The sequence below is a fragment of the Pavona decussata genome, unplaced genomic scaffold (genome assembly GCF_977016875.1).
Source record: "Pavona decussata unplaced genomic scaffold, jaPavDecu1.1 SCAFFOLD_330, whole genome shotgun sequence".
NCBI lineage: Eukaryota > Metazoa > Cnidaria > Anthozoa > Scleractinia > Agariciidae > Pavona > Pavona decussata.
Genome location: NW_028145718.1, coordinates 1,682,501 through 1,710,296, shown reverse-complemented (window position 1 = coordinate 1,710,296; position 27,796 = coordinate 1,682,501). Strand labels below are relative to the sequence as shown.

At 37.8% G+C, this 27,796-nt stretch overlaps 2 protein-coding genes across 2 annotated transcripts in view; one reads left to right on the top strand and one right to left on the bottom strand.

Moving 5' to 3' along the window:
* The window catches only part of LOC146453529 (uncharacterized), a 117,213-nt gene that overhangs the window by 82,558 nt on the left and 6,859 nt on the right, over window positions 1-27,796 (top strand). The window contains exons 2-6 of the mRNA XM_085096662.1: window positions 16,521-16,660; window positions 22,830-23,145; window positions 23,595-23,731; window positions 25,104-25,344; window positions 27,652-27,796. The exon at window positions 27,652-27,796 is cut by the window's right edge and continues 215 nt beyond it. Of these exons, the coding sequence (XP_084952788.1) occupies window positions 22,834-23,145; window positions 23,595-23,731; window positions 25,104-25,344; window positions 27,652-27,796 (835 nt within the window). The 5' untranslated portion in view covers window positions 16,521-16,660; window positions 22,830-22,833. The remainder of the gene's footprint in view (window positions 1-16,520; window positions 16,661-22,829; window positions 23,146-23,594; window positions 23,732-25,103; window positions 25,345-27,651) is intronic.
* LOC146453530 (uncharacterized) lies at window positions 1,106-16,427 on the bottom strand. Its single transcript, XM_085096530.1, has 8 exons — window positions 16,308-16,427; window positions 9,125-9,438; window positions 8,343-8,494; window positions 7,263-7,503; window positions 6,383-6,718; window positions 6,001-6,039; window positions 4,201-4,833; window positions 1,106-3,066 (listed from the first exon to the last, which is right to left on the bottom strand). Exons 2-8 carry the CDS (start codon window positions 9,434-9,436, stop codon window positions 2,098-2,100), a joined length of 2,682 nt encoding a protein of 893 aa, XP_084952656.1. The 5' UTR covers window positions 9,437-9,438; window positions 16,308-16,427; the 3' UTR covers window positions 1,106-2,097.

The following is a 27,796-nucleotide window of genomic DNA, read 5'->3' as shown; positions in this document are numbered from 1 at the left end:
TTCCGCACAGATTTCTCGTACTACAAACTTTGTTTGCGGAAAAAGTACCAGTCCCCGAACATGTTCGTATCTGACTAACCGAGCAAGACTAGTTGTATGTAAACAACATTTAAAAATAGCATTTTTTCGACAATTTGTTTTGTGGCGGACGGGTAGATTAGCACAATTTTTGGCATAAGTTCCCATTACGAGGATATTTTTTTCTGTAAAAAAAGCACCACCAGCATAATGCGTATTTTTGTTGTTTTGGATGCTAAACAAGTCATTTGTCTATGTATTTGCAGTGTATTACCTTTCCAAAAGAAGACTGTTTTAAACTGAGAATTCACGCATCGGGAAAAATTTGTTAATTGCTACTTCCGAGCCTCCTTTGTCATGTTTGTGCAAGCCAAAGCCATTTTTTGCGAGTCGATCCCTTATATTTCCCGCCAAAAAAATCCAAAAAGTTGCTGCATCTTTTACGGCCTTTGGAAGAGAAAGGAAATTTCAAAGCCGAAATCATTGATGTTGAAATTTGATGGGTACATTACAAAGAAAAAAAAAATAACTTAATAAATAAATGAGGGAATGAATGAATAAAATGAAATGAAATAAAGCCGAAATATATAAACGGGTAAAATGAAGTATGTGTCCGCGTCTGCAGCATGACCCACAAAGACAGGTCACAAAAAAACCAAGAATACAATCCTGGCGATTTCATCTCAATTCATGCTATTTTGTATCTGAACAAACGCTGATCCCTCGTTATTTAATTCCTTCACACTGTAGCTATTGTTTCCTAATGGTGAAATTTCCCGTTGCACTTGCAGTTACTTTTTCGCTTGCGTTTGCATTTATGTGGCACGTGTGAAACAGGCTTGTTAAAGTGACAAACATGACAAAGTAATTCTTGTGGGATGTGGCTAAAAATGTCATAAGGTTTCATAGTCTCAAGTATTACAAGTGCGTGCTCTGGAAATGGTAGTTGACACGGTGAACAGATGGGCCACTTGAGACAATGTTGAGATAAGCTCTCTTAGGGAACTGGTCATAATAAGTCTGTTCTGATAGGACCCACCTCTGCCTGGGGGTAGGGTGGGGGTTATCGAAGACACCATCCATCTCATTACCCACAAAATTTTATTGGCTTTAAACCTTGAGTTGACACAGAAATACTCAGCTAGCAAGAGTCCTCTTGGCTAGAAAAACAAGAAAAGTGAGGTTTGAATCTCATTGTCATTTTTTAGGGCTGGATAGAGGGTACCAGCTGATCGGTACCAAGGCGGACCGCCGAGAAAACAATTTCTAGCGTGAACGACAAGGATTGAAATTCTCCAATCAACAATAGCCTAAGAGAGGATCAAAACGTATCATCAACACAAACCAAGGTGCTATTTATACTGTTACGCAATCAGTCGACACCATTGCCTGATGAAGACCGCAGTATAGCAGTCAAAACATCGCGATCCACATCTATATCACTCAATCGCGGGGTCAATCGTGAGAGAAACCATTAAACTCAGCTTTCACTTCAAACTACGACGACGAACACCTTTCAAAATATTTACGCAACTTTTGTTACGAGGTCAAACTCGACTGATTTTAAAGGTTATATTTTAATGAAAAAATTTACTAATTCATGTTGGTTGATCGAAAGATGGCTTAAGACAGTTGACCATTGGATTATGTAATGTATGAGGGTAAACTTTCATCTCCATATCCTCTTTTTCTGATTGCGAACAGAGCCATGTCAACAATGAAAAAGAATACCACAGGAGCTCATTTCCCTTGTGTTAAGGTTTGACAAACCAAAGGCTTTTAGCCACTGTTATATTGTTCACTGGATGTTTAGGCGGTCGATTTGGCCAATCAGCCTAACACTCTCAACCATTTTTGGTTGAATGGAACTGATGCTAATAATATCAACAAATCACGACAGTCTTTTGTTAAATGTTTGCAAACTTTGGAATCCTTTAGTAAATGTTTTGCTAAAATTTGAATAAGAAGATAATATCACTCAAAAAGTATTCTTATTTGAATAAGGAAAGGGGGAAAAACATCATCTACATATAAGCCTTTCTAAATGGAAGCGAAAACAGTTTTCGCACTATGCAGTGTTCAAAGCGAGTTCAGTTTTCTTAGCACCTTATAAACCAGCCGACACCAGCCTGGGAATCCATCCTCCTGCCCAATACTGCTTAGCCACTGCACCATTCGAGGGGACATGTGATACACGGCTCGGACGATACCCATGGCCCTGTGGGACCACCCATGAGACAGCACGTCAAAGTAGCACGAGGTGTGCACGTCATTGACCAGAATAGTGCCACTGAGGGTCACTGGGGCGTAAACACCTTTCTCATAGACAGAACGGATGCTTTGAACTACATCTGTCTCCACTACACCTTGGTCTCTTCTTACATAGACTGTGTCTCCAATGCTGACGTCCCTGGCAGGGATGGCGGAGGGTTTGCCTTGTTTCTCCACAAACAACAGATGGTCTTCAGTGATCTTTAGAATCTTCTTCTTCTTCATGGTCGTGATTTTCAGATACTGCTGCAAAATATCTGGTTGGCGGTGAATAAAAGTCAGCACAGGTTCCACACTGATCCCCTTTCCCTTGAGAACTTGGACTTCTTCACCAATCTCTAAGGAATCCATACTTCTCTTTCGACCTTGTTTGTCGGCAAACGTTGCTGATGCAGGAAAACAGCCGCCGAGTTGACTAGCGGAAACTTGCTCTCTTTCTAGTATTCTCGACATCACGTCACCTCCAGAGCCTTCTTTGGACATTTTTGCCTGGGTGTGAACCGATCTGGTTACCAATGCGTGTCGTTGTTGCTGTGTAGCAAGTGATTTCCTTTTATTCTCAGCTAACTGACGTTCAACTTCTTTCCTTTTTTCGAATTCAGCTATGTTCTTCATTCTTATTTCGAGCTCTGCCCTCTCCCTCTCCAGTCGCTCATCCTCCTCTCCTATCCCACTGGCCTTCATGGCCCCTGAAATTCGCTCCTCCACTAGTTCTTTGGATGCTAGCGTGAATCTGTTTATAAAGGGAGTCTTGCCTTTCCCCATGTCATCGATTACCTGCAAATAGAGAATTTAAGACTTCACCACAAGATGTTTCCTTATTTTGAATATAATCCTGGCGCCTTTTATGTGAGAAGGGTAATTATGTTGACACTGATACTTCATCACTGTATCGAAGTTCCCCTTAGATCTTACAACTGATTACAAGAGCATCTCGCTCTTACCCCCCTCCTCCCAAATATGGTTGTTTGAATTTGTCCTTAGGTGCGTCATTGCAAAATGGTTTATCTTTCACGGGGAAGCACTTTATCTAGATAAACAAAAAAAAAAAAAGGAAAATGGAAGAAAAAAATAAAATATAACCTGTTTCACCACACACGTTACCAAAACAAAATACGAGCGAAGGAAAAAAATTGACAGAGAAAGTAGTAAGGAAGCCTTACGAGAAACCAAATTTGGTTATAGATTTAAAATGCTTCGTCATTGCAGTGCTGTTACATAAAAGGTCGACCTAAGGTCAATGCATTAGTAATTAAGCAGAAACTGTTGCCTGATCAAAGTTGAAAGGTTACTACTACTTCTGTTGCTGTTGCAGACCAACATTTTGCTACAAATTGACAATACTCCTACTTAGTGATGTTACAATTTGATGAAATTTGTTACAAATTGACAATACTCCTACTTAGTGCTGTGGTTATTGATACCATCAGCTCATTCCAATCGCAATGGTAATCAGATGGTGACGAGTGAAATAATGAAATAATTTCACTTGAGTCTTGTCAAAATTCTAATAATTAGAAGTTTGACAAAACACAAGTGAAATTATTTTCTAATTTCACGAGTATAGCATTTGATTACCCTCTTAATATCATTGGTGACAACTTACTCTCACACTCGTGAGGCTTGACAACAATTCATATGGTGACAAGTGAAAAAAGGAAATAATTTCACGCGCGTTTTTGACAAAATGCAAGTGAATTTGTTTTCTAATTTCGCGAGTATACCATTTGATTACCTTTTAATATCATGGGTGACAAATTCCTCTCGCCATCGTGACATTTTTACTTGTTTATTGTATCGAGAACGTTGCCATAGCAGTTTTTTTAAATTAATTTGACGAGGAGAAATTAGCCATCAATGATATTATGCTTTTTATTTTGCTGCTATGGCTTGATATTATCATTTTCTGACCTGAATTAGCTTGAGGAGCTGTTTCCCGTAGGCCTCTTGGTCCTTTTGTGGTTTGTGTGTATTGTTGATCAATACAACTCGGTTTCCTATTTCCTCTATAAACGACTGAACCCACGAAGGAAGCGTCTTCAGCCACTGGTGTACACGCTGGTCACTTGACATCTCCTCTTCTTCTGCTTCGTATTCAGCTTGGTCACCATGTGTGAGGAGTAGAATCATGTGGCCCTTTGCGTCCCCTTCCAAAAGTGCTTCCAGCATCTTTAACGCTTGAGCGTCCTCCGTAGTGAATCTGCAACCGTACTTGACCACAAGGATAATGGCGTCCAACCCGAATGGTGCCATTGCAAATATCTTTAAACTCTCTTTCAGAATGTTCTTTTGATGTTCAGCATATCTTGTGAGGTGGAAAGTCTTCGTGGCTGATGTTGCTGCGGTATCCAACACGCCAGGAGTGTCAATGACGTCAATCTGCCGTCCATCCGTCCTACTGCCATACTGACACTGTGCTGTTACAGAGGATGCACTTGAACTTACTTCAAAAACTTTCTCCCCGAGTATCGTGTTTCCTGTGGCGCTCTTTCCGTTCCCCGTTTTTCCAAACAAAACCACCGTGAGACGCTTTCCTTCAGGGAGCTAAGATAATGAAATATTGAAAAGGATGTCAATAAATAAGAAATTTTTATAGTCCTGCATAATGCATAACGACTTATTAATGTTCGCAGCTTTTCTCCCAATGCTACCTATTATTTGGTATTTTAAATAACCTTATTTGGTGGCTTTAGTATTGCCCCATTACGGCCTCCGTGATTTGCTTCTTGAGGATTACAAGAGTGCAAGAAAATTATTTAAAAAAAATTAAAATTGAAATGTACTTTGTTAAATTTTCAGTAAAATACAGCTTGCACGTTCATTAGTCAAATCTCTACTAAGGTTTCCTCAGTTAATTTTATTTGTTCACCCATACGCATCCTAGTAAATTTTCTAATTTTCAACATAACTTTCAACATAATGATAAAAATCTCTTGCTCACAGTTTGTTGGTGTGTCTTGCTAATTGAAAATGCTCTTTCCATTTCTAGAAATCAAATTGATCCAGGTACACTGTAGTTTTCATGCAGCCAACGATTAATCCCTACTGTTATATTTAGAAATACATTAGCGTAGTTCATGCATTAGTTTCGGCTCATGTGACGATCGGTGATTTACCTAGAGTTGGTCTTCAGTAGGGAGCTAAACAGTCGTTAAAAACCGCTCGGCTGATCCAAATCGGCCGACCATAATTGAGCTTCAAATGGTTTCCTACCAGTACTTAAACTGCATCTGGCCCCCCAAATTTTTTCAGCTCAATGGATCGGTTTGTTATTGTAAAAATTTTGGATTGGGATTCGGTGGCTAAAGTCTTACCCGTTCGAGTGCAGGGAGCCTGGTTCGAGCGGGCTTGATGAAGTCTACCCATCAACCGAGAACGATAGCGTCTCAGTCATTCTTTTTATTTGTCATGTTTTGTTTGGACCATCGATCGGACCTTTTTTATAAGTGTTATCAAAGAAGCTAAACTGGTCGAACTAAAAAGCCTGATGACTAAGCGTTAGAAATCTTGGTAAGAGTTATGTAGGCTTTCCCAAACTACCAAAATCATTTAACGTGTGTGAATGCGAAAGATCTTCTGTTCCCAGGTAGACGTCACAATAGCCGCTGGACAAATTCTCCTCAAAGCTCGGCCGTGTAATAAGAAATTGCACTGTTTTTGCCGCAAGGAATTATTCAGGAGAACTATTTTTTGGTCTAAATTACTACTTACCTCCACAGTCGCAGTTGGCTTTGGGGTACTAGTACTGGTCTGTAGAGAAAGAACAGCCATCACGTTTATGGTAGGGCTTCTTGATACTTGCATTAGGGATGTATTCAATAAAGTTGACAGACTGAAAATTCCACTTCAATCACATTTAACGACGAGATGATTAATATTTAACCTTTAGATTTTACATTGAACGTAGTCAATATTCGATCTCATTAATGAAGGTTGTTGTTGGATCGCTTTCGCAAAATTACTAACATCTTACATTTGCTAATTTAGGTATCATCACCACGAAACGTAGCAATCCATATGCAAGTGACTCAAAATTGGTAGTTATAACTATTGGTCCCAACAGTTAAATTTTTAAAAAGATTTTCCAACTTACATTGATAGTAGAAATTCTTTTCCATTGCCGGTAGAATTTTCCAACATCATTTGATCCACCAAGCGCCTTCTCATAGGCTTCCAAACAGGATCCGATGTGTCTGTCTCCTTCACTGCTTTTCATACCAGCAGCTGCCGCTCGAAATTTCCGAAAGACCTTGTTAACTTGGGAGCTGAAACTGGAGATGTCATCAGTTAAGGTGTCTTGGTGCTCAGCATATTCCTTCACGAGAGATTGGCAGATCAGGAGGTCATCCAGGCGACTTTCAAGGTCATCCAAAAGCATTGTGTTTAAGCCTGTTCCTGAAGCAATTTCCGGAATTATTTGTAGATCAAACTGTTTAAAAAGTGAAAAACGAAAATAGGTAAGTTATGCAAAAGGAATGGGAAAATGTAGAAGCTTCATTCTAATGTGCATACGTTCTATGCATCTCGGGATGGTCGGAGAAACGGGTGCCCAGTAAATTGCGCGTCTTTTGAGTATGGTTTTAAAAAATATTGATAGAATCCAAAAACCACAATTTTTTAATTCTTATAGCCCTTACTAAGATATCCTTTTCCTGCATAGTTACAAATTGCCCGACAATGCCTATGTGTTGGGAGGCACTGCCTTGAACAAGGTAAAAGTTTTCCTTTATTGCTAACTGCTAACCACAGTTTTCAAACGGAATGGATTGAAGCAGACAAACTAGAGTTCGCAAAAACTCAATGATCTTTAAACCCATACGGAGGAATAAATATTTTTGGCGTAATCATTTGGACAACATTGACGTTATAACTGGTTTGCGTCTCACTTATCCGTTGCGATGTCTGTTACATCGCCATAATTGATCATAAAAATATTCTGATTTATTAGAAAGAGACAGTCTCTTGTGCTTTACCCGTATTGGAATCCCTTGGCCATTGTTGATACCCTTAAGTCTCAAAGGGAACTCTTCAATCAACCTTTTCGTGTCTTGGATGCTTGTCGGATGGTTGCCTGTAAAGGTTGCGTCGTAATATCGGACAGAAAGATCCGGTAAATCAGCTAACGCAGTGAAGAGCTTCTCCAACTGAACCTTCAGAGCTGTATTGTGTCCTTGGAAATTTAGCTGGCCTTCAGCGCTTCCTTTCACACCCTGCCTAAACGATACATGAGAAAATAAATGGTAGTCGTGGCCGTTACACAATTACACAATAGTACCGAATCACTCAAGTACAAGTTCCCTTGTCTCTTTGTCTTTTTGGTGATCGGTATTTTGCAACTTCTATTGTGAGGATTAAGTATCAACTAGCCCTACGGTTGTTACAATCTATAGGATATAAATGCGGGCATTTAAAATTATTTAAATTGAAGCGTATTCAGTCAGCTTCGGAGTAGAAAGATGGCCGAGAATCCGAGAAAGGAAACTTCAACGTTTCATTTTAATAGCAGTGTTTTGACTCTTCGCATCGAGCAGTTAACAATAAACAGTTTACAGAACAAAATCATCAATCAATGTTTATTTTGAAAAAAAAAAAAAAAAAACATGAGTAGTGCCTCACTGGCCCGCAAAAAGCTACAGCTAGTCGAGGCGGAGCAAGACAAACACAAGAAAATGACAAGTACAAACTATTAAGACTAAGTTTTACATAGTAATTTAAACATTAGGTATTTCCCAATAATTGTCTAATGCTTAATTAAGTCTTTCACAGTAATTATCTAATGCTTAAAGAAGAACACGTAATTTTACAATGATTTTAAAGTTGAAAACAAGAAATGATAAGTACAAGCTACTGAGATAGTTGCCTTCAACATGAACCTTTTTATTGATAAATGTGAATTGACTACTGATGTACATAGTTTAAATTTTATATATTTATAAGGCTGGTAAGACATTCAAGTTTGGTCGTTTAATTATCGCTGTATCATGAGCTATAGCTTATTATCTCAACTGGTCGGTACCATAATATATTACGCACATATTTCTGATCGTACGTACTTGCTCGATGTAGTGGATGGTTTAAATTGGAAGCTTGCGACAATCTCGGCTCCATACGTCACCCCTGTAGTGAAATGGGTGCCCATATTAACCAGTTGGCTGCCTATAATGTCCTCATTAGGTTTAACCAGCTCGTCCACTGTCTCGTGCACCTAGGATTAAAATAAAAATGTTTTTGATAAATTGGTCAATCATTTACATCAGAAATCAGACTGGTGTTTCAGTTGTAAGGATTAAAAAATCGAGGTTTCATTGCGATTCAAAGCAACCTTTGACTGGCATCGCGTTATTGTAATACTCTACAAACTACATCACGTATCCACTGGTGGAAACTTTCAAAATAGTGAAATTGAACCCCTTTCGGGCAAAATTTAGACGCTTGATATATATCAATGAGAAAGGATTTGCCTCCGACCAATTCATTTTCTTAATTTGTGCGAAAACACGTGCATGATTTTGGGACGTCCTTTTACTGAATTTTAATTCTGCACATGAAATCTTTTAATTAGGCTATATTACTTCCTTATTTTATAAAATGGCTTTTACTAGTTTGTTTTACCAGGGCAAATTTTTAATACATTTCTGTGGTACTGTTTACAATGCTGCAAAAGATGGTTTCGACGTTTTTATTTGGTGGGTGAATTCTTTTACTGAGTGGACAAGGCAGGCCGCAATTGATAATCACCAAGGCATTATTTCTTGTGGCTCTTTCCTTGTTTGTCTACCCTAAGAGAGTGTACAATGGCTACAGACAGTTTCAAAAGCTCCTTCATCGTACTTACCGTGCCACATTTTATTACAGCTAGAACCTCTGTATTTCCTTCCAGAACTCTTCTTTCATTTATGTACTGTCCTGTGCCTGATACTGTGATGACATTAGCTTTCACTAAGAGTGACAATTCACGAGACACATCCAGCAGATCTCTGACATCGTTATTCGTTTTTATAACTTTGTATTTGAAAGTATACTTATTGAAATCTACTGCCTTGGTCGGAACACTGGAAGGAAAAATATCGCTGCCGACTCGACCCCTCTCGGCGTCAAATGTTCGACCAATGCAAAGTGATGGCGATATATATGCAGGGATTTCCATATCTGTAAAAAAAAAATAGTTTGTGATTAGTGACACATTTCTGGTGCTATATAATGTCTCCCATTATTGCACTGGAGTAGTCCAACTATATCCAGTAATTATATCCGTACAATGCCAATACGTGGTCTTCAAGAATTAAGGGTCTGTCTCCCTAAGATCCTCAGAAACCAAAATCTGTCACAAAGTGTGCGAATTGCACTTTTTCCTGTCCAGTTACTTTAAAAACACCTTTTTTTAAGACCTGAATGCTTTCTTACTCAGTTTTCAGGGCCTCCCTGAGTGGTTGACAACTTCGGTTACTTCTCATAACTCATCACTAGACTATTATACTATTACATATTACGCCTGTTTAAAAGAGCATTTTTCGACTTACATCGGGTTGAGTTGCTTTGGTAACTTCTGGGTAACACTTCAAATGTGATGCAAGGTTAAATTATACCATTGGTTGACAAGTACAAGGCTTCCTTATACTATAATATCTTTACTTTTACAAGCTGCGAAAATTTTTACTACTTGAAAAATTATGCGGAAATAGTATAACGAAGACGCCGAGACTTGACAGCGAAGGATAGCGTTTAGCCTTGCATCAAATTCTAAGTGTTGTGAGAAGTGACAGAAGTTGTTGGAATTTTGCTTTTTTTTTACTAAAAAGGTTATCAGTTTTGGTCCAAAAAAGGGAGCACTCCCCGGAAGCTGAGCAAGAAAAAATTTAGATGTACCACTGACACAATTTCATGTCAACTGAGATCAAAGACTGTCAATAATAATTAATAATAATAATAATAATAATAATTTACTTCTGGCGGATTACGTAAAAATCTCAATGCTCTTACAATGTACAACAATTTAAGAAATGTAATATCAATAAAAGCAAATTTGATAAAAGTAGATAAAATAAATTAATGACATATATAGAATGACAAGATACTAAAGTTTATAATTTTAAAAATGAAAACGTCTTGAGCCTAACTTTAAAAGTCTTAACAAATGGGGGGCTCCGCGCATCAAGAAGGAGAGTGTTCCATAGCGCTGGTACAGAAGATGTAAAATCGTGACCCCATAATTCTTAGTCCTGAACTTTGGTCTGTGCAGTCGCAGGTGGTGATTAGAGTTAGAACGAAGACGCCTTACCGGTTAATGAAGATTAATAAGTTCCGCCAAGTAACTGGGTGGTTAACCATTTAAAACTTTATTAGTAATGAGCAAAATCTTAAAATAGAACGCTTGCGCACGGGCAGCCAGTGAAGTTTACGGAGAATTGGCGTGATGTGATCCACTCTCCTTGTTTTTGTAACCAGTCAAGGAGCTGAGTTCTGAACTTAACACATTGGAGTTTCGAGATTTCTTTATCACACCACAATAAGTGGTGCTGGTCGCACCACACAATTTTACACAGAGGAAACGAATTTCCATGGGAAAATGCACTGGCCATGGAAATAAAAGGCTTTCGATGCCAAACAAAACGTGTTAATTTTTTTTAAGCAACCCGACAAAGTGTTATTCTCATACAAGACTCAAAGCAAATCTATCCTGCGACCAATTTGGGTAATGACGATCTTGCGGAGTTCAATGACTGTTTCAGCGTTTTTAATCCGATACAAACTCTAAAAAGGAATAAGTACTGTCCTAAGTTTAAATCAGAATATTGTCGAGGTAGAGATGAAAGTTCTTATGTCCTTCATATTGTTAAGATGATTACAGCAATACATGTACCATAATTACTATTCAAGTCCGAGAATTAATTACGACATTCATTCATTCAACTAATATGTTGACCGGAATTCAACGAACGCGTGACAGCGACATTCAGAAGGAAACTTTAAGTTTACCTTTTCCCAGAATCTTAACTTCCTTATCACAGCGGTGAAATAAATGTTCTCAGTTTCCGTTTTTACAAGTAATTTCATTTATGCTACTTAAGAAATTTTCCCGCGTTTTCTCAGAAAACAGATGAGAGGTTGATTTTTTACTTCAGTTTGTTCGGTGAACTGAACTGATATTTAATTTCCCTCAGCACTTAAGCGCTTAGCGATGCGAAACGGATGCAGATAATTTTATTCTTGCCATGCATTAACTTAGTGAACTATACCAAGGCGCATATACCTCCAAGAATGCATTTCCCTTCATTTCAGTGGAACATTATCCAGCAGTAACAAATTCAGTTTGTAACTCATTGCCAGAATAGTGTTTAAGACCTACTATTTTAACTGCTATGTAGAATAGATAGTTGCGGTTGCAAAGTTCCAAAGAAGCCACTTTTGCATTGACAATAACTAACTGACATGTGCCAAAAATTGGCCAATTAGGATTTTGTCATGAATTGGAAACGTGACATACTTCACTTCTCAGTTCCTTTGACTGATCACTTTCTATTGAAAGTTATTATGTATATTAGAACTTCGATACGGAAAACCGACCAAAAACAAAAGAAATCTGTTTTCGCTGCTACAGCGATTGCTATCGTGTTTTTTTTTTTGTGTGTTGTTGTCGTTCAACATAGCTTTCACGCTAAGCAGTTGTTACTCTTGGTCAGTTTGATTGAGGTACCCAGGAGACTTTGGATGTCTATAGAAGAGAAAAATCAAATTGGCCTAATAACTTAAGCTGATTGCGGTTACACATTTATTTTAAAAATTGTTTTCTACAACGGAGGTTAAAGCTGTGATCTATTTGGGCTTTGTAATATTGGTTAAGCACTTCTCACAGGCGGGCTATCATTTCTGCGTGTAAACAGTGAAGCTAGGGTCTATTGGCTACCTGGGCGATGTTTTGACGCGTCAGTGTTTTTATTTTAAACGTAAACTAAACGTTGTCAAAATATATAAAGTTCGAAAGAATGTTAATTTTTCGGAAAAACGATTTTCCAAGGTTTCATTGAAGGTTTTAATTCTGGCAAAAGTTGTTGACAAGAGGTGATTTGTTTCGAGCTCGAAGGCAGTCAGGAAATGTAGAGAACGTTGTCGTTAAATTCATTTTGTATAATTTAGACATTAAAATAAGTTGTCATGAAGTCAGATGTCTTTGATTATCAAGGAAAAGTAGGATTTGAGGGTTGTTAGTTAAACGCGTAACGGTCGTCAAATTTAACGGCATAAGGAGAGAATTGTCGTGTAAAGGTCAGTTTTTTTTGTCTAAAACACTCTTTGTTTAGTCATTTCACTTTTCACATTCCTCCTGAATGGAAAAAAAATCTTCTTACGAGGATCTGTTGATAGCAAATAGTGTGCATATAAAACATATTTTTTAAATATATTTATTGTTTCCGTGGTCGGAATTTACAATTTATAGCCGCGGGCTTTGTTTTAGCTTGGCGCCCTCCATGTAATTACAGGCCCTTAGCCTACCACCGTAAACTGATTGCACTTCTTAAAATTGACATAAGACTTGGCTTCTATAACAAAGTTTTGTCCCCAAACATTACTCCAGAGAATGCTAGTTTTAGAATATTCTAAACGATGCTTCCTTCCCGAGAATTTTTCTTTGAGTGGCCTTCCATTGTTTCCAAGAATGCCATTTGTATTCCGCGCATTGTTTGTTGTCTTTTCTCATATGATAGCTTACATGACGCAAGATATGTTTTTTCCTAGAGTATTTCAACCAGCTGTACACGGCAACCGATGTTTCGTGGTAGTGAGCTACATTTTCAAAAGACCCTTTGCAAAAATGACTGACATTTTAACGTTGTTTTGACCGCATTCAAATTAGCTCTAATGGCCTCGTTCAAGAAGGGAAAAAGCAAACAAAAAAATATTAAAATGTAGCCCATTTTTCATGGAGTCTATTAGAATGTTGGTTTTGATAGCGAGATAAACGAGGGAAGCCTTGATGCGTACTTTGTACCTGTTACTCCCTGTGTCAAAGGATTGCATTCTTTGACACACGTGAACACTTAAGACATTTTCCATTTTCTCAAAAACAAAGCTGACAGTTTCAAATTTTGACAACAGTTTGTTCGGTGAATATTTGATTTCTCTCAGCACAAGTGCTTACAAAACTAGCAATGCGAAACGGATATATTTAATTTCATTCTTTAGAATGGACAAATTAGATATCATGAGGAAGACATGCATTTATTTAACTTTAGTGAACTATACCAAGCACAAATGCCTCCACTGAAGAATGGATTTTTTTCCTTTCGGTGGAGCAATCCAGGAGTAACAAATTCAGTGTGTAACTCATTGCACGAATAATTTTTGAGACCTACTATTTTAACTGCTATGTAGAATAGATAGGTGCGGTTGCAAAGTTCCAAAGAAGCCACTTTTGCATTGACAATAAATAACTGACATCTGCCAAAAATTGGCCAATTAGAATTTTGTCATGAATGGGAAACGTGACATACTTCATTTCTCAGTTCCTTTGACTGCTCTTTTCAAATTATTTTGTATATTAGAACTTCGATACGGAAAACCGACCCAAAACAAAAGAAATCTGTTTTCGCTGCGACAGCGACTGCTATCGTGTTCTTTGATCAACATAGCTTTCACGCTAAGTAATTGTTACTCTTGGTCAGTTTGATTGAGGTATCCAGGAGACTATGGATGAATGCACCTGAGAAGAATCCAATTGGCCTAGCAACTTAACGCTGTTTGCAGTCACAAATTTCTTTTGAGATGGTTTTCTTCAACGAAGGTTGAAGCTGTGACCTATTAAGACTTTGTAGCATTGGTTAAGCTATCATTTTCGCGTGTAAACAGTCAAGCGAGAGTCATCCGGGATGTTTTTACGCGTCAGTGTTTTTATGTTAAACGTAAACCAATCGTTGTTAAAATGTATCACGTTCAAAACCATGGAAAGGATCCCATTCTTTACTAATTTGTTATATGTGTTCATTAGAATGTTAATTTTTCGGAAAAACAATTTTCCGAGGTTTCGTTGAAGGTTTTAATTCTGGCAAAAGTTGTTGACAAGAGGTGACTTGTTTTGAGCTCGAAGGCTGTCAGGAAATGGACAGAGCGTTGTCGTTAAATTCAGTTTGTATAATTTTTCCGAGGTTTCGTTGAAGGCCTTACGATTGCACTTTGTAATTTGATACCAGCCCGGGCTTCGACAAGTAAGTAATTGTCCCGAAACATTACTTCAGAGCATGTTAATTGAAGGATATTCCAATTTATGATTCTTTCCTTAGAATTTCAGTTGTTTGGCCTTCTTTTTCTCAAATGACGGTTTCCAAGTCGCGTTCGTTCCGAGTTTCATTTCATTCAGTCACCGAACGTGAATGTTGGGGCCACTGACTGACTGTACAATGTTTCGTGGTTGGAAATTATGTTTACAGACCTATGCAAAAATGCCTTTTATTTTAAAAATTGTTTTCTACAACGGGTTAAAGCTGTTTTAATTCTGACAAAAGTTGTTGACAACAGGTGATTTGTTTCGAGCTCGAAGGCTGTCAGGAAATGTAGAGAACATTGTTCGTTAAAATTGTATAATTAAGATATTAAAATAAATCGATGACCTTGATTGTATAGAGAAAATATGCCTTTGGGGCCTGTTAGTAAAACGCGTAACGGCGTAATGAGAATCGGCGTATAAACGAGGGAATGTTTAGTTTTGTTTAAAACTCTCTTTGTTTGGTCATTTCACTTTTGGCTTTCCTCCTGAATGGAATAAAAACCTTCCTAAAATGATTTTTCGATCGCAAATAATGTGCTTAAAAAAAATAATTTTTTTAAATTTATTTATTGTTTTCGAGGTTGGAATTAACAAATTACATCCGCAGGCTTTGTTGGAACTTGGCCCCCTCCATGAAATAACATGTCCTCAGTCTTTAAGACTTGGCATTGACAGAGAATGTTTATTTTAAAACATTCCAAATGGTGATTCTTCCCTGAAAATTTTACGTTGTATGGCCTTTTATTGTTTCCAAGAATACCATTTACATTCCGTGCATTGTTTGTTGTCTTTTCTCATATCGATAGTTTCCATGATCCAAGGTTCGTTCGTCCCGAGAGTGTTTCAACTAGCTGTACACGGCAACCGATGTTTCGTGGCAGTGAGTGAATACTTTTAAAAGATCCTATCCAAAAACAGCTGACATTTTAATGTTCGTTTGTCAGCAGTCAAATTAGCCCTACTAGCCTCGTTCAAGGTGGGATATTCTGTTGATTTTTGAACTCAAGAACGAATATATGTGAAATGGATTTACTGTATTACAGTCAATTACCATCCGGTACAAATACCATTTGAAACAATAGCCTACATCACTAGAATTTCAGATGAAACAGGAAATGACGTAGATGGACAGTGATGGACAGTTGACAGAGAAAAATGTCAAACTTAGAAATAGAGTGATTTCTCCGCAGAGTTCGTCCGGAGGTAGCTAGGGAAAACATCTATCGATTAAGTTCGTGAGCACGTTAGTTTACTCCTCAATCATGATTTTTAAAAGCGCCTGTGATTAAACACTCCCTCACACTTTCCGGGTATTTGAAGCTTTCAAACCACCAACAAAGGACATTTAAGACAACTGTTAAATCTTTCCTACCTCATGCAAGTGATTTGTCTGTTAGAATCCTGCTACCGTGTCTTAAACTAGTGTATCCAGCTCGGTTAAATATCTGCATAAAACATAACTGGAGCGTGACTTTCACTTTTACTCCATGCAGTGACCAAACTAGAAGGTTGAGTGATTCACGCTTAGTATTGAAACGGAACCCTTGATTTGGATAGTTCTCCTGGACTAATTCCTGACATATCAAAAGAGTTCAAAGGAACGGTCTCACGAATTGAAAGAATTTATTTCGGCTCAAAGTTACACCGTTTTCTGGCAGAACAAATCTCTACTAGCAACAGAACCGACGTAGGAAATGTCAGACATCGGCAAGCTTTAAAGCTTAGCTGTAAGTACTTTCTCTGAAATACATTTCCTTACCTTTCAGTGAGCCAATCCAGTAAACCAACAAGTTCACATTGCGCTAATAGTCTATGATTTCTCAGGATGCTCTAACACGGCCTTGCTCTTTAATATTCATTAATGAGTTGCGATGAAGCGCGACCAAAAAGCTCTTTACAAATATTAAAAATTTTGACAGCTAACAACTGACGTGTTCCAAACATTATCCAATGAGGTTTTCGTTTTCCATAGAAGACGTTAAGCACCTCCCAATCAATTCCTTTTGGGATCTGCCCTTCCCAAGTTGAAGCGGAGAAGTGAAACGAAGCTGTCTACGATCACTTGATTGAAGCGACTACGATTTGACTTTTTCACGCGTTTGTATCAGTAAGGTGAGTAGTTAAACCCCAAATCAATTTATCCAGGAAACTCTAACACGTATAGGGCATTGTCATTCTTTGAACGGCTTTGAGGATATTGACCAATGAATACAATCCTATGAAAAGTTTGTAGAGTTCTTTTATGATTGTTACTTCAGTTGTTTAAAATGTAAGTTGATATTTTATCGGAATTGGCAGAGCGTTTCATATGACGTTAATAGCTCAGTTATTGAAGCTAGGGCCTCGTTGTATCTCAAATGAAAATATGAAGCCGGCATTTAAATGCGAGAAGTCAGTGATGGTTGACTTAGTATTTTATACATTATATACTCTGTACTGTAGCCTCGCTCGCTTGCACCTAGCGGTTTTGAGTTATGGCAAATTAATGAGACTCTACTTTGTCAGAGAGGTGGCTAGCCTCAGAAATTTTCAAGCAATTTTTACCAGAATCAGCGAATGCAGTGATAGCGACATTCCGAAAGGAAACTTTAACTTAACTTTCTCCTAGAATATTAAGTTCCTCATCACAGAGGTTAATTGAGTGTTCTCATTTTCAATTATTCCGGGAATTTCACTTTTGCTTTAAGGCATTTTCCTTTTTCTCAGAAAATAAATGACAGGTTTAAATTTTGACTTCAGTTTGTTTGGTGAATATTTAATTTCCATCAGTACGAGAGCTTATTTATCAAAACTAGCAATGCGAAACGGATGCAGCTAATTTTCTTCTTTAGAATGGACAAATTAAATATGGAAGCCATGCATTAACTTTAGTGAACTATCGGCCAAGCACAAATGCCTCCACTGAAGAATGCATTTCCTTTCCTGTCGGTGGAACTTTTTTTTCAATCATGGAGCAACAAATTCAACTCGATAACTCATTGTGGGAGAAACGTTTGATTCCTGCCATTTATTGCTATGATATTCCTACAAGCGATAGGTGCGGCTGTAGAGTTCCGAAGAAACCACTTTAACATTGACGACAACAAATAACTGACATGTGCCAAAAATTGGCCAATTAGGATTTTGTCATGAATTGGAAGCGTTACATACTTCATTTCTCAGTTCCCTCGACTGCTCTCTTCAAGTTATTATGTATATTAGAATTTCGATACGGAAAACCGACCCAAAACAAAAGAAATCCGTTTTCGCTTCTACAGCGACTGCTATCGTGTTCTTTGACCAACATAGCTTTCACGCTAAGTTGTTGTTACTCTTTGTCAGTTTGATTGATGTACCCATGCCAAGAGACTTTGGATGAATGTAGCTGAGAAAGCTAAACGCTGATTGTAGTCACAAATTTCTTTTAAAATTGTTTTCTTTTTACGGAGTTTGAGGCTGTGACCTATCAAGACTTTGTAGTATTGGTTAAGCTATCATTTTCGCGTATCAACAGTCAATCGAGAGTCACCCGGAATGCTTTTACACGTCAGTGTTTTTATGTAAACGTTAACCAATCGTTGTTAAAATGTATATTATGTCCAAAACCATGGAAAGGATGCCATACTTTACTAATTTGTTATATCTGTTCATTACAATGTTTCTTTTTCGGCCAAACACTTTTCCGAGGTTTCGTTGAAGGTTTTAATTCTGGTAATAGTTGTTGACAACAAGTTATTTGTTTCGATCTCGAAGGCTGTCAGAAAATGTAGAGGACGCTGTCCGTTAAATTTGTATGATTTAAATATTAAAATAAATCGTTCTGAGGTCAGATGACTTTCATTATCGAGGAAAAGTCAGATTTGGGGGTTGTTAGTAAAACGCGTAACGGTCAACGGCGTAGTGAGTGAACTGACGTGTAAACGGCAATTTTTTTATTATTTTGTCTAAAACACTCTTTGTTTAGTCATTTCACTTTTTTTAAATTCCTCTTGAATGGAAGAAAAACCTTTTTATAAGGATCTGCTGATAGCTAATAGTGTGCATATAAAACATATTTTTAATGTATTTATTGTTTTCGTGGTCGGAATTTACAATTTATATCCGCGGGCTTTGATTTAGCTTGGCGCGCTCCACGTAATTACAGGCCTCTAGCCTATCACCGTGATCGATTGCACTTGTTAAATTGACGTTAGACTTGGTTTCGACGAGAAAGTATTGTCCCCCAAACATTACTGCAGAGAAAGCTAATTTCAGAATATTCCAAATGAGGCTTCATTCCCGAGAATTTTACATTGTTTGGCCTTCCATTGTTTCTAAGAATGCCATTTGTATTCCGTGCATTGTTTGGTTGTCTATTCTCATATGATAGCTTCCATGATCCAAGATGCGTTCTTTCTGAGAGTATTTCAACTAGCTGTACACGGCAACCTATGTTCCGTGGTAGTGAGTAATATTTTCAAAAGACCCTATGCAAAAATGGCTGACATTTTAACGTTCTTTTGTCAGCATTCAAATTAGCCCCTTTAGCCTCGTTCAAGTAGGGAAAAAGCAAACAAAATGATATTAAAATGATATTATGTATATAAGAACTTCGATACGGAAAACCGACCCAAAACAAAAGAAATCCGTTTTCGCTTCTACAGCGACTGCTATCGTGTTCTTTGACCAACATAGCTTTCACGCAAAGTTATTGTTATTCTTTGTCAGTTTGATTGATGTACCCATGCCAAGAGACTTTGGATGAATGTAGCTGAGAAGAATCCAATTGGTCTAGCAACTTAACGCAAATTTCTTTTGGAATGGTTTTCTTCAACGGAGTTTGAGGGTGTGATGTATTTTTAAAGACAGTTGTAGTATTTGTCGAGCATCCCTTACAGGCGGGTTATCATTTCTGCGTGTGAACATGTAAACAGTCATCCTGTCATCCGGTCATCCGGTCATCCGGTCATCCGGTCATCCGGTCATCCGGCGACGATGTCTTTACGTGTCAGTGTTTTTATCCTAAACTGTGTTTTCTCTTAATTTGTTATATCTGTTCGTTAGAATGTTAATTTTTCGGGGAAACGCTTTTCCGAGGTTTCGTTGAAGGTCTTATTTCTGGCAAAAGTTGTTGACGACAGGTGATTTGTTTCGAGCACGAAGGGTGTCAGAAAGTTGTCTGGTAAATTTGTATAATTTAGACATCAAATAGCTTGTTCTGAGGTCAGATGACCTTGATTGCACTTTCAATAACCAATGAATATGCAACTTTAATTTTGAGCTGTTCGAATCTGTGACATGACTATTCAAGTTTTCTTGAAAACAGACTGATGTTTGTGTTACAGAGTTAATTTTTATGGGAAGTCAAACACCAGTGCGATAAACAAATAAATCTACAAACTGAGTAAAAACAGATACTTTGAATTTCCTCCTCATGAAAAGTATAATCTGTTCTTAAACAGCAAATCGCTAGTTGGCTATCTTGCAGTCTTGTTTTCATTCTAAACGCGGAAAATTAAATTAGAAAAAAATTACATTTACGGCAAGAAAAATAAGTAAACAATAAAAAGCCTAAAATGCGAAAATCCTGTTACTCCGATTCTCGTTGCACTGTTACGCCGTTACGCCTTTTGCTAACAGCCGATTTTGGAGCATTTATTTACTGCTAGTTCCTTTTCCAGCGCAATGGCACACTTCGATAGCTCTGACAAAGCCCTTGTAGGCGGGCCAGAAATTTCACAAGTAAAGGCGGGCTATCTTATAGCTAGGTGCCCTCCATGTATTAGCAGGTTCTTACGATTGCACTTTGTAACTTGACACAAGCCCGGGCTTCCACAAGTAAGTAATTGTCCCGAAACATTACTTAAAAGCATGCTAATTTAAGAATATTCCAATTGATGATACTTTCCTTAGAATTTCAGTTGTTTGGCCTTCCGTTTTTTCCAAGAATTTCATTTGCATTCCGCGCATTGTTTGTTGTCTATTTCTCAAATGACGGTTTCCAAGTCGCGTTCGTTCCGAGTTTCATTTCATTCAGTCACCGAACGTGAATGTTGGGGCTACTGACTGACTTTACACGACATCCAATGTTTCGTGGTTGGAAATTATGTTTACAGACCTATGCAAAAATGCCTTACATTTTAATATTCTTTTATCTGCATTCAAATTAGCCTTACTACCCTCGTTTTGGGTGAAATAACGATTTGATTTTTGAACTCAAAAACGAAGTTGGTAGGCGTAAACCGCCTAATTTGTATGCAAACCAAAGAATGTTAAACTTTCAGCCATTTTTTGCATAGGCTCTAATAGAGTGAACAAAAGCCTTTTGTTGTGGTCTGTTTGTTTTGATAGTGAGTTAAAAGAACTTTGAACCACTTTCACGGTTTGTCGTGTGAGGGTTTCACGGTTTGACGCATGTGCATAAATCAAAATACTTTTTCACCCTTGCCCGCGATGACGAACAAACCATTTAATTTAATAAATTGTTTATGAACCATTCGGAAGCGACCAGATAACTTGAGTGACAAATTTGCTGGTGAAAATTTCGCGGTTGATGATTTTTTCAAGTGATTGCAATAATTCGCATGCAAATACCTGTACAACCATCAACCACGGAATAATTCCCTCGGGTCAACAGTAAATTCAATATCGACAGTGTAATCCACTGACGGTTGAGTTTTGGTCATCCGTCATTTTGCTTGCACTAATTATAGTATGTGATTACTGAAGAACACGCGAATGGGATTTGATTCATGCATGATGCGCCAAAGCGTGAAATCCTCCCTTTAAGTCTGGCCATAATGTTTGTTTATAACAACAAATTATGTACCGATGTGTCAAGTCATGTGCGTGAAACGGATTTGCTATATTACAGACGTAAATTGCCTTCATAACAAATACCATGAAGGGTCAACATGACCATTTTCAGTAATTTATCTCCTCCGCGACCTCAGCTCCATGATAACGAGGTGCCCATTCTAACGAGGTCGCTAAAATGTCGCTATTCGGGGATGTTTTTGCTAGAAACGGGACGCTAAGCGATTCTCATTACATTATTTAAACCAGCTCCCTGACATTTTTAGCTTCTTAGATATTTCAGGGAGCTGGTAAGCCCTTAACATTTCAAAATGAACTAAATGTATTAATAACTTTTTAATTGGGGTCATAAAGTCTTGTTGTTGCTGTTGTTGCTTTTTTTCTCCCCCACATCGATTCTGATAATAGTATGTTGCCATCCTCCTTGAACGATTACTTCGATTGCATAAGGATGTTCATAAATACAGCACAACATCGCTGCCCGCAATTTTTAACGGATCATTTTAAATCTAATAGAGATGTTTTAAATAGAAGGGCAAGGCAAAGTGGCCACCTCAGACTGCCGTTCATAAAATTGGAATGTGCAAAAAAAGCATTTTATTATATAACCGTGATTAATAGTGTTTTTATATAGCAATTGTGTTTCTTGCTATATCATGTTATTTTACCTTAACTTACTCTATTTATTTTTTATTTAATTGGTTAGGTCTCTAGTGATATCAGTTTTATAAATACTGAAGGAGTTACCTTGATCTTTAATTAAGGTTGTCTTACCTGAAATCTCAAAACCTCAATCATTAACATTGAATAAATATAATTAAAAAACATTTATTATACTACATATATTCATCCTAAAGATGATAATTAACAATATCATACCATAGACCACAGCCATGTATAATTGCAAAGCTTTGCAACTGAAAGCTTGATCAGGGCTCCTTGTAAAACCCCAAAAGGTTGGCTGAGAGCTCCTACCCAAGAATAAGTTAATCTATGACACCTCGTGTGATTACTTTGAAATGGGCAAATAAATGATTGATTGATTGATTGATTGATTGATTGATTGATTGATTGATTGATTGATTGATTGACTGATTGAACAGCGATTTCCCTTTAAAACTACAAAAACCGTGTTTTGTCATTTTATCCTGTGACACTTTACCAAAGATAAAAATTACCTTGATCGCCATTGAATAACCAAAGGAATAGGCCACTTACGGGTTGCTGTGAACCTCACTATGAAAGCGAGGCTAGCTGCAAAACTTTTCATACGAAAATTAGTTTTGTCTGCATATGAATGAAAACTAATTTTCATAACAAAGACTTTGCACTAAGCCTCGCTTTCATAAGGAGGTTCAAAGCAACTCAGAAATGGTCTATTACGTTACGAAGTTACATATGTTTTGCTAACTGGAAACAGGTACCCCTGGCAAAAAAATTTCAGGTTTAGCATTTGTAATCTTTCAAAATGTTGTCAAATATCACTATCGCTATTTTCCTTTCTTAGTAAAATGAATATTCCCGCCTACACTTCGCCTACCTTGTGCATAGGACGGACATTCGACGCCGAAAGATCAACAGCTGCCAGCGATCTGTTCCCATCTGGCATACCAACCAAGACGATCAATGTCAACAAGTTCTCTTTCAAGTACACGGTTGTTAAAAACAGCAAAGATGTCAATGATCTATTTGACGTGTCTGGAGAACTCTCTCTAAAAATCAAGGCCAACCTACTCAAAGTGGAAGGCGCCGGGCAGTACATAAACGAAACTAAGAAGAAAGAAGGAACAACAACCCTGCTAGCGGTGATGAAATGTACTACGGTAAGGTGTTTGTAAGTTTTGAAATTGGTAGCATACGTACCCTGTTCCTTGGGTAGAAAATAATACTTCTGTTGGGAATAATATCTCTGTTGGGAAGGTTAAAACCAACTTTGGTAAAGCAATATTTATTAGTTACGTATACTTTTGTTGAAGCAATTTTTTTGTCATTTCCCCTACCCCCTGTTCAATGTTCAATTCCCCACGAACAATGTTGGTACCAGTAAACAAGAGCTTTCCGGTATAGTGTAGACATAAAGCCGGCGAAAGCTTTCTACTTTTTCAGCGGTCGCTAACCGTTGCTTGGAATGTCCGAAGAGGAAGGTCTTGGAGGCTCATTGAGCAAAAAATGTGCCAAAAATCTGGTCACGATCAATAAGGTTGTCAGCCATCTCGATATTATAATAGGGCCAGGAGACCCTCAAGTAGAATTCCACTCCTTGATCCCTTAGGTGACTGAAACAATAGATGGAAAAGTGGAACCACTGAAGCTTGAGCATGGAGCTGGAACCCACTATGTGCGAAGTGTAACATATGGAGCAGAACTGGTGGCAAAACTAAAATTCAAGTCCTCCTCGAATGAAACGAAGTACGTAAACTCACAACTGGGTCGTTGCTGCTGTTGTTAGTACTACTACAACTAAACTGTATAACCACTTCCATAACACCTACAAAAACAACCGCTACAACTACTACTACTACTACCACTACTACTACTACTACTACTACTACTACTACTACTACTACTACTGCTGCTGCTGCTGCTGCTGCTGCTGCTGCTGTTGCTGCTGCTGCTGCTGCTGCTACTTCTTCTACTACTACTGGTGCCGCTGCTACTACTACTACTTACTACTACTACTACTACTACTACTACTACTACTACTACTACTACTACTACTACTACTACTACTACTACTACTACTACTACTACTACTACTACTACTGCTGCTGCTGCTGCTGCTGCTGCTGCTGCTGCTGCTACTTCTTCTACTACTACTGGTGCCGCTGCTACTACTACTACTTACTACTACTACTACTACTACTACTACTACTACTACTACTACTACTACTACTACTACTACTACTACTACTACTACTACTACTACTACTACTACTACTACTACTACTATTACCACCACCTCTGCAGCTGCTGTTACCCTGACTATCACCACGAGTAAAACTTGGGGTCAATTAAATAAAACGTTCACACTTGTAGTTTACCAGCTGGGTTGTTAGTTTGACAAGCCTACAGGAAAACTAACCCAAAGATTAGTTCAAGAAACGAGTTCAAAACTCATTGGTAAAGACTTCTAACAATGTTAAGCGGACTTATGTTGTACAGGAGCGTAAAATAACAAGGTTCCAGACTGTAAGTTACAAGTGTGAACATTTTATTAAATTGGCCCCTGATTAGTTACAACTTCTATTTTTGCAGCATATACAGAGCTGTAGATGTAGATCTTGCGCTAATTCCATACCTTAGAACTGTCATAGTAACGACCGGAAGGTCTGTAAATTTACACGGGCTATGTGAGAATAAGCCCTCTACGAGGACATTCTTTGGCCCGTCACGTCACGCACAAAAACCGTCCGCGAAGACAGGCTACAACTTGAGAAAACGCCTTAAGCGAAGCCCAAAACCTTGAAGAAACGTTTCGAATCGTATTCATTGATCCTGTGGAGCTCGAAAGTCCCCATATAAAAGTTATCACCAAGCGGCCCATTGACGGTTGAGAGGCTGAAGCAGCTATTACGTTAGTCTTTTACAGTAGAAAAAGCACAAAAGGTATACTACGGAGACTACTGTTAAACTGACAAATCGCTAGTTCAGCGAAATGGTTTTTGACCAAAAGTGATTTTATTAAGCGTCTCTGAGATAGCCTGGCCATGTATATGTGTTTAAGTGTTAATACTGTAAAGAAGGTTGACTATTGGTTACATTTCTGTCAATTTTTTTAAAGGCAGGATATTAAAGGTAGGGCTGAAGGAGAGCTTACTCTTCAAGCAATGAGCGTGGGACTGAAAGCTGAATTGAACAAGTTAACCACTGAATGCGAGTCCGGCTCGGACCTTGAAGTTGATTACTATTCCACCGGCCTCCCGAACAAGCTGCCCATCACCATTGAAGGACTGACTAAACTGATTGAGGAGTTTCCTTCCAGAATGAAGGATATCAATGAGGGAAAAGGAGTTCCAATTACGGTAATACTTTTAGTTTTCCATCTTTCGCCAGAAGTTTGCTTCCAAATCTTCAATGACATTTTTTGACTTTGGTATTCCGGGGAGAATAGGTGAAAACTGGGCGTATTATTTTGTCCTTGGACTTCTGTTCTCTTAGCTCTGTTTGAGAATGTCGCCAGTAGCCTAGACTAGAGTTTGTTAAAGCTTTTTATGAAAATGATTGTTGGATATCCGGGCTTGATGCGGATAACACCAATTGGCGCCGCGGCTTAAAATAACGGAGTCCATGTGTGTTAATGTATTAAAATAAACCATCTTTATTGAATACAGAGGGCTGCAATTAATTACACGAAATAGCAAAAATGTAAAATTTAGAATTTTTTTACCCATGCAAACAATGCAAACAATAAAGCAGGCAATATATCCACGCTCGAATGTTACATGATGAGGACGAGGGGTTGTTAACATGGTATTGGTCTGGCACGAGTTCAGCTTGGTTCTGTTCCTGTCGTATTCCTTTTAATTTCAACTTTGTCGATGCAGAACAAAACTCATGGTAAAGTCACACTACAAGTCTAAGTGACCGACATGGCCGGTCAGCTCTTATCCAGTTTCTGTAGTATAAAGCAACAAGGAGTATTGCTTATTCTTCCTGAATGGAATGCTAGTCCATCGTGGGGTTACCCCCAGCAGTACTTTGCAGGTACCCCCATTTATACACTTGGGTGAGGAGAGACACGGTGGAGCAAAGTTTCTAGTCTAAGGAACCAACAGAGAAAGAGGGCAACCCAGCCCTGAACTAACGACCGTCCGAAAGAAAGTCCGACGACCTCAATTTAAAACAGAATTTATACTGCCACAAAAAGATTTATTTAAACTTGTCATGAAAACAGTATAATGTAAACACCCCTTAGTATACAGCAACTGAATGATTCCCCACCTTTTAATAACCAATTTTAAAGGAAAATAAAACATTCCATTCCAATGATTCCAGTTTTAAAGCGTTAAATAAACCTAACGGCTTTTTGTTACCATTCTCACTTGTCTATGAGCTATATTTAAGCATAAAATAAGAGCCCGTGCTTGGTTTCGCGTTGTTTAAAACCATCGGAGATATTTTAAAACGGCGATTATCTGGCAATATTAAACTGTTTTAGTCCTTTTTGTGCTGATTTCATCTCTAAAGAGATTTAAAAATGGCAATATTTGTGTTTACTATTTTACCAGGTTTTCTACTTCAGCCAGTAAATGTTGGATCATTTTATCCTTTTTTACTAAATGTACACGGATTTTTCCATGTACTTTTCAATATCTTTTGCTTAGGGTACACGGAAATTTTCATGTACCTTTCACATTTGTTACTAAAGGTTCACAGAATTTTCATGCACCTTTCACATCTTTTGATAAAGGTACACTGAAATTTTCGAGTATCTTTCACCATCTTTTGCTAAAGGTACGCGGAAATTTCCGTGCACTTTTCATTATTCTTTGGCTAAAAATTTCCATATACCTTTCGCCATCTTTTGCTAAGGGTACACAGAAATTTCCATGTACCTTTTAACATATTTTGTCATTTTTATACTGAAAAACTTGGCAAATATATCATCTTTAATCGTGTATTTTGCTGACGAAAATCTATATCCTAATATTTTTGGACAATATTGGCGAGACACTGTCAGTGGTTGAGTTTCCATGTTATGACAGCAATTTTAGTTCAATTCGTGCCACTTGCTTGTCGGCAAAAATTTGCTTTTTTTTTCTAATTTTTACCATAATAATTCACGGACATTGATTTATGTTAAGAATAGATAAAAATTTGAAATGCTGAAATTTTGTTTGTAATAGTTGCCAAAACTATTACGAAAGGGTGTTTTATTACCATAGTTTCTAACAATATGGCAAAATAATGATAAAACCTTATTTATTGCCACAAATCATTATTTTTTTTTTATGGAACAGATAACAACAAATTCCTTTATTTGTTCTAGTAACGCATTTTAAAATATATCCGATGGTTTTAGAGAGTGTTGTATGTCGTTTTGGCAATTATCTCTTCATTCCTCAGATGTAGGTTTCTTCAAACCAGCTTGGCCTTAGTTTGCTCCATTTTTTATGCGAAGTTTCAGATTCGCGAGTAAAAAGGAAGTTACGCATAGTTACATCAATTTGTAGATTAAAATTAAGCTCGTATGCATTTCATAAGACCACGCTCTCTTTCAATTGCCAATGTCATCAATAAGGAAAGTTAACTATCTCTCAATAGATGTTTTATCGCTATATAATGATAAAACCTAAATCTGTTCATTTTTTTCTCCCCTTTGTCTGCAGTTCGAGCTGCTTCCAGTGACGAATATCATACCGACTGCCCGTGCTTACTTGCAAGACAGGGTCGAGGGTTATGAACTGGAGGAAATGGAAAACCGCTTTGATGATCTTCGCAGCGCTCTAGATCTCGCCAACGAATTTTTAAAGA

Coding starts and splice junctions, on each gene's coding strand:
- LOC146453530 (XM_085096530.1), bottom strand. CDS start 9,436: ATGGAAATCCCTGCATATATATCGCCATCACTTTGCATTGGTCGAACA. Junction 8,495..9,124: donor CTGTAATAAAATGTGGCACG/GTAAGTACGATG, acceptor TTTTAATCCTAG/GTGCACGAGACAGTGGACGA. Junction 7,504..8,342: donor CCATCCACTACATCGAGCAA/GTACGTACGATC, acceptor TGTATCGTTTAG/GCAGGGTGTGAAAGGAAGCG.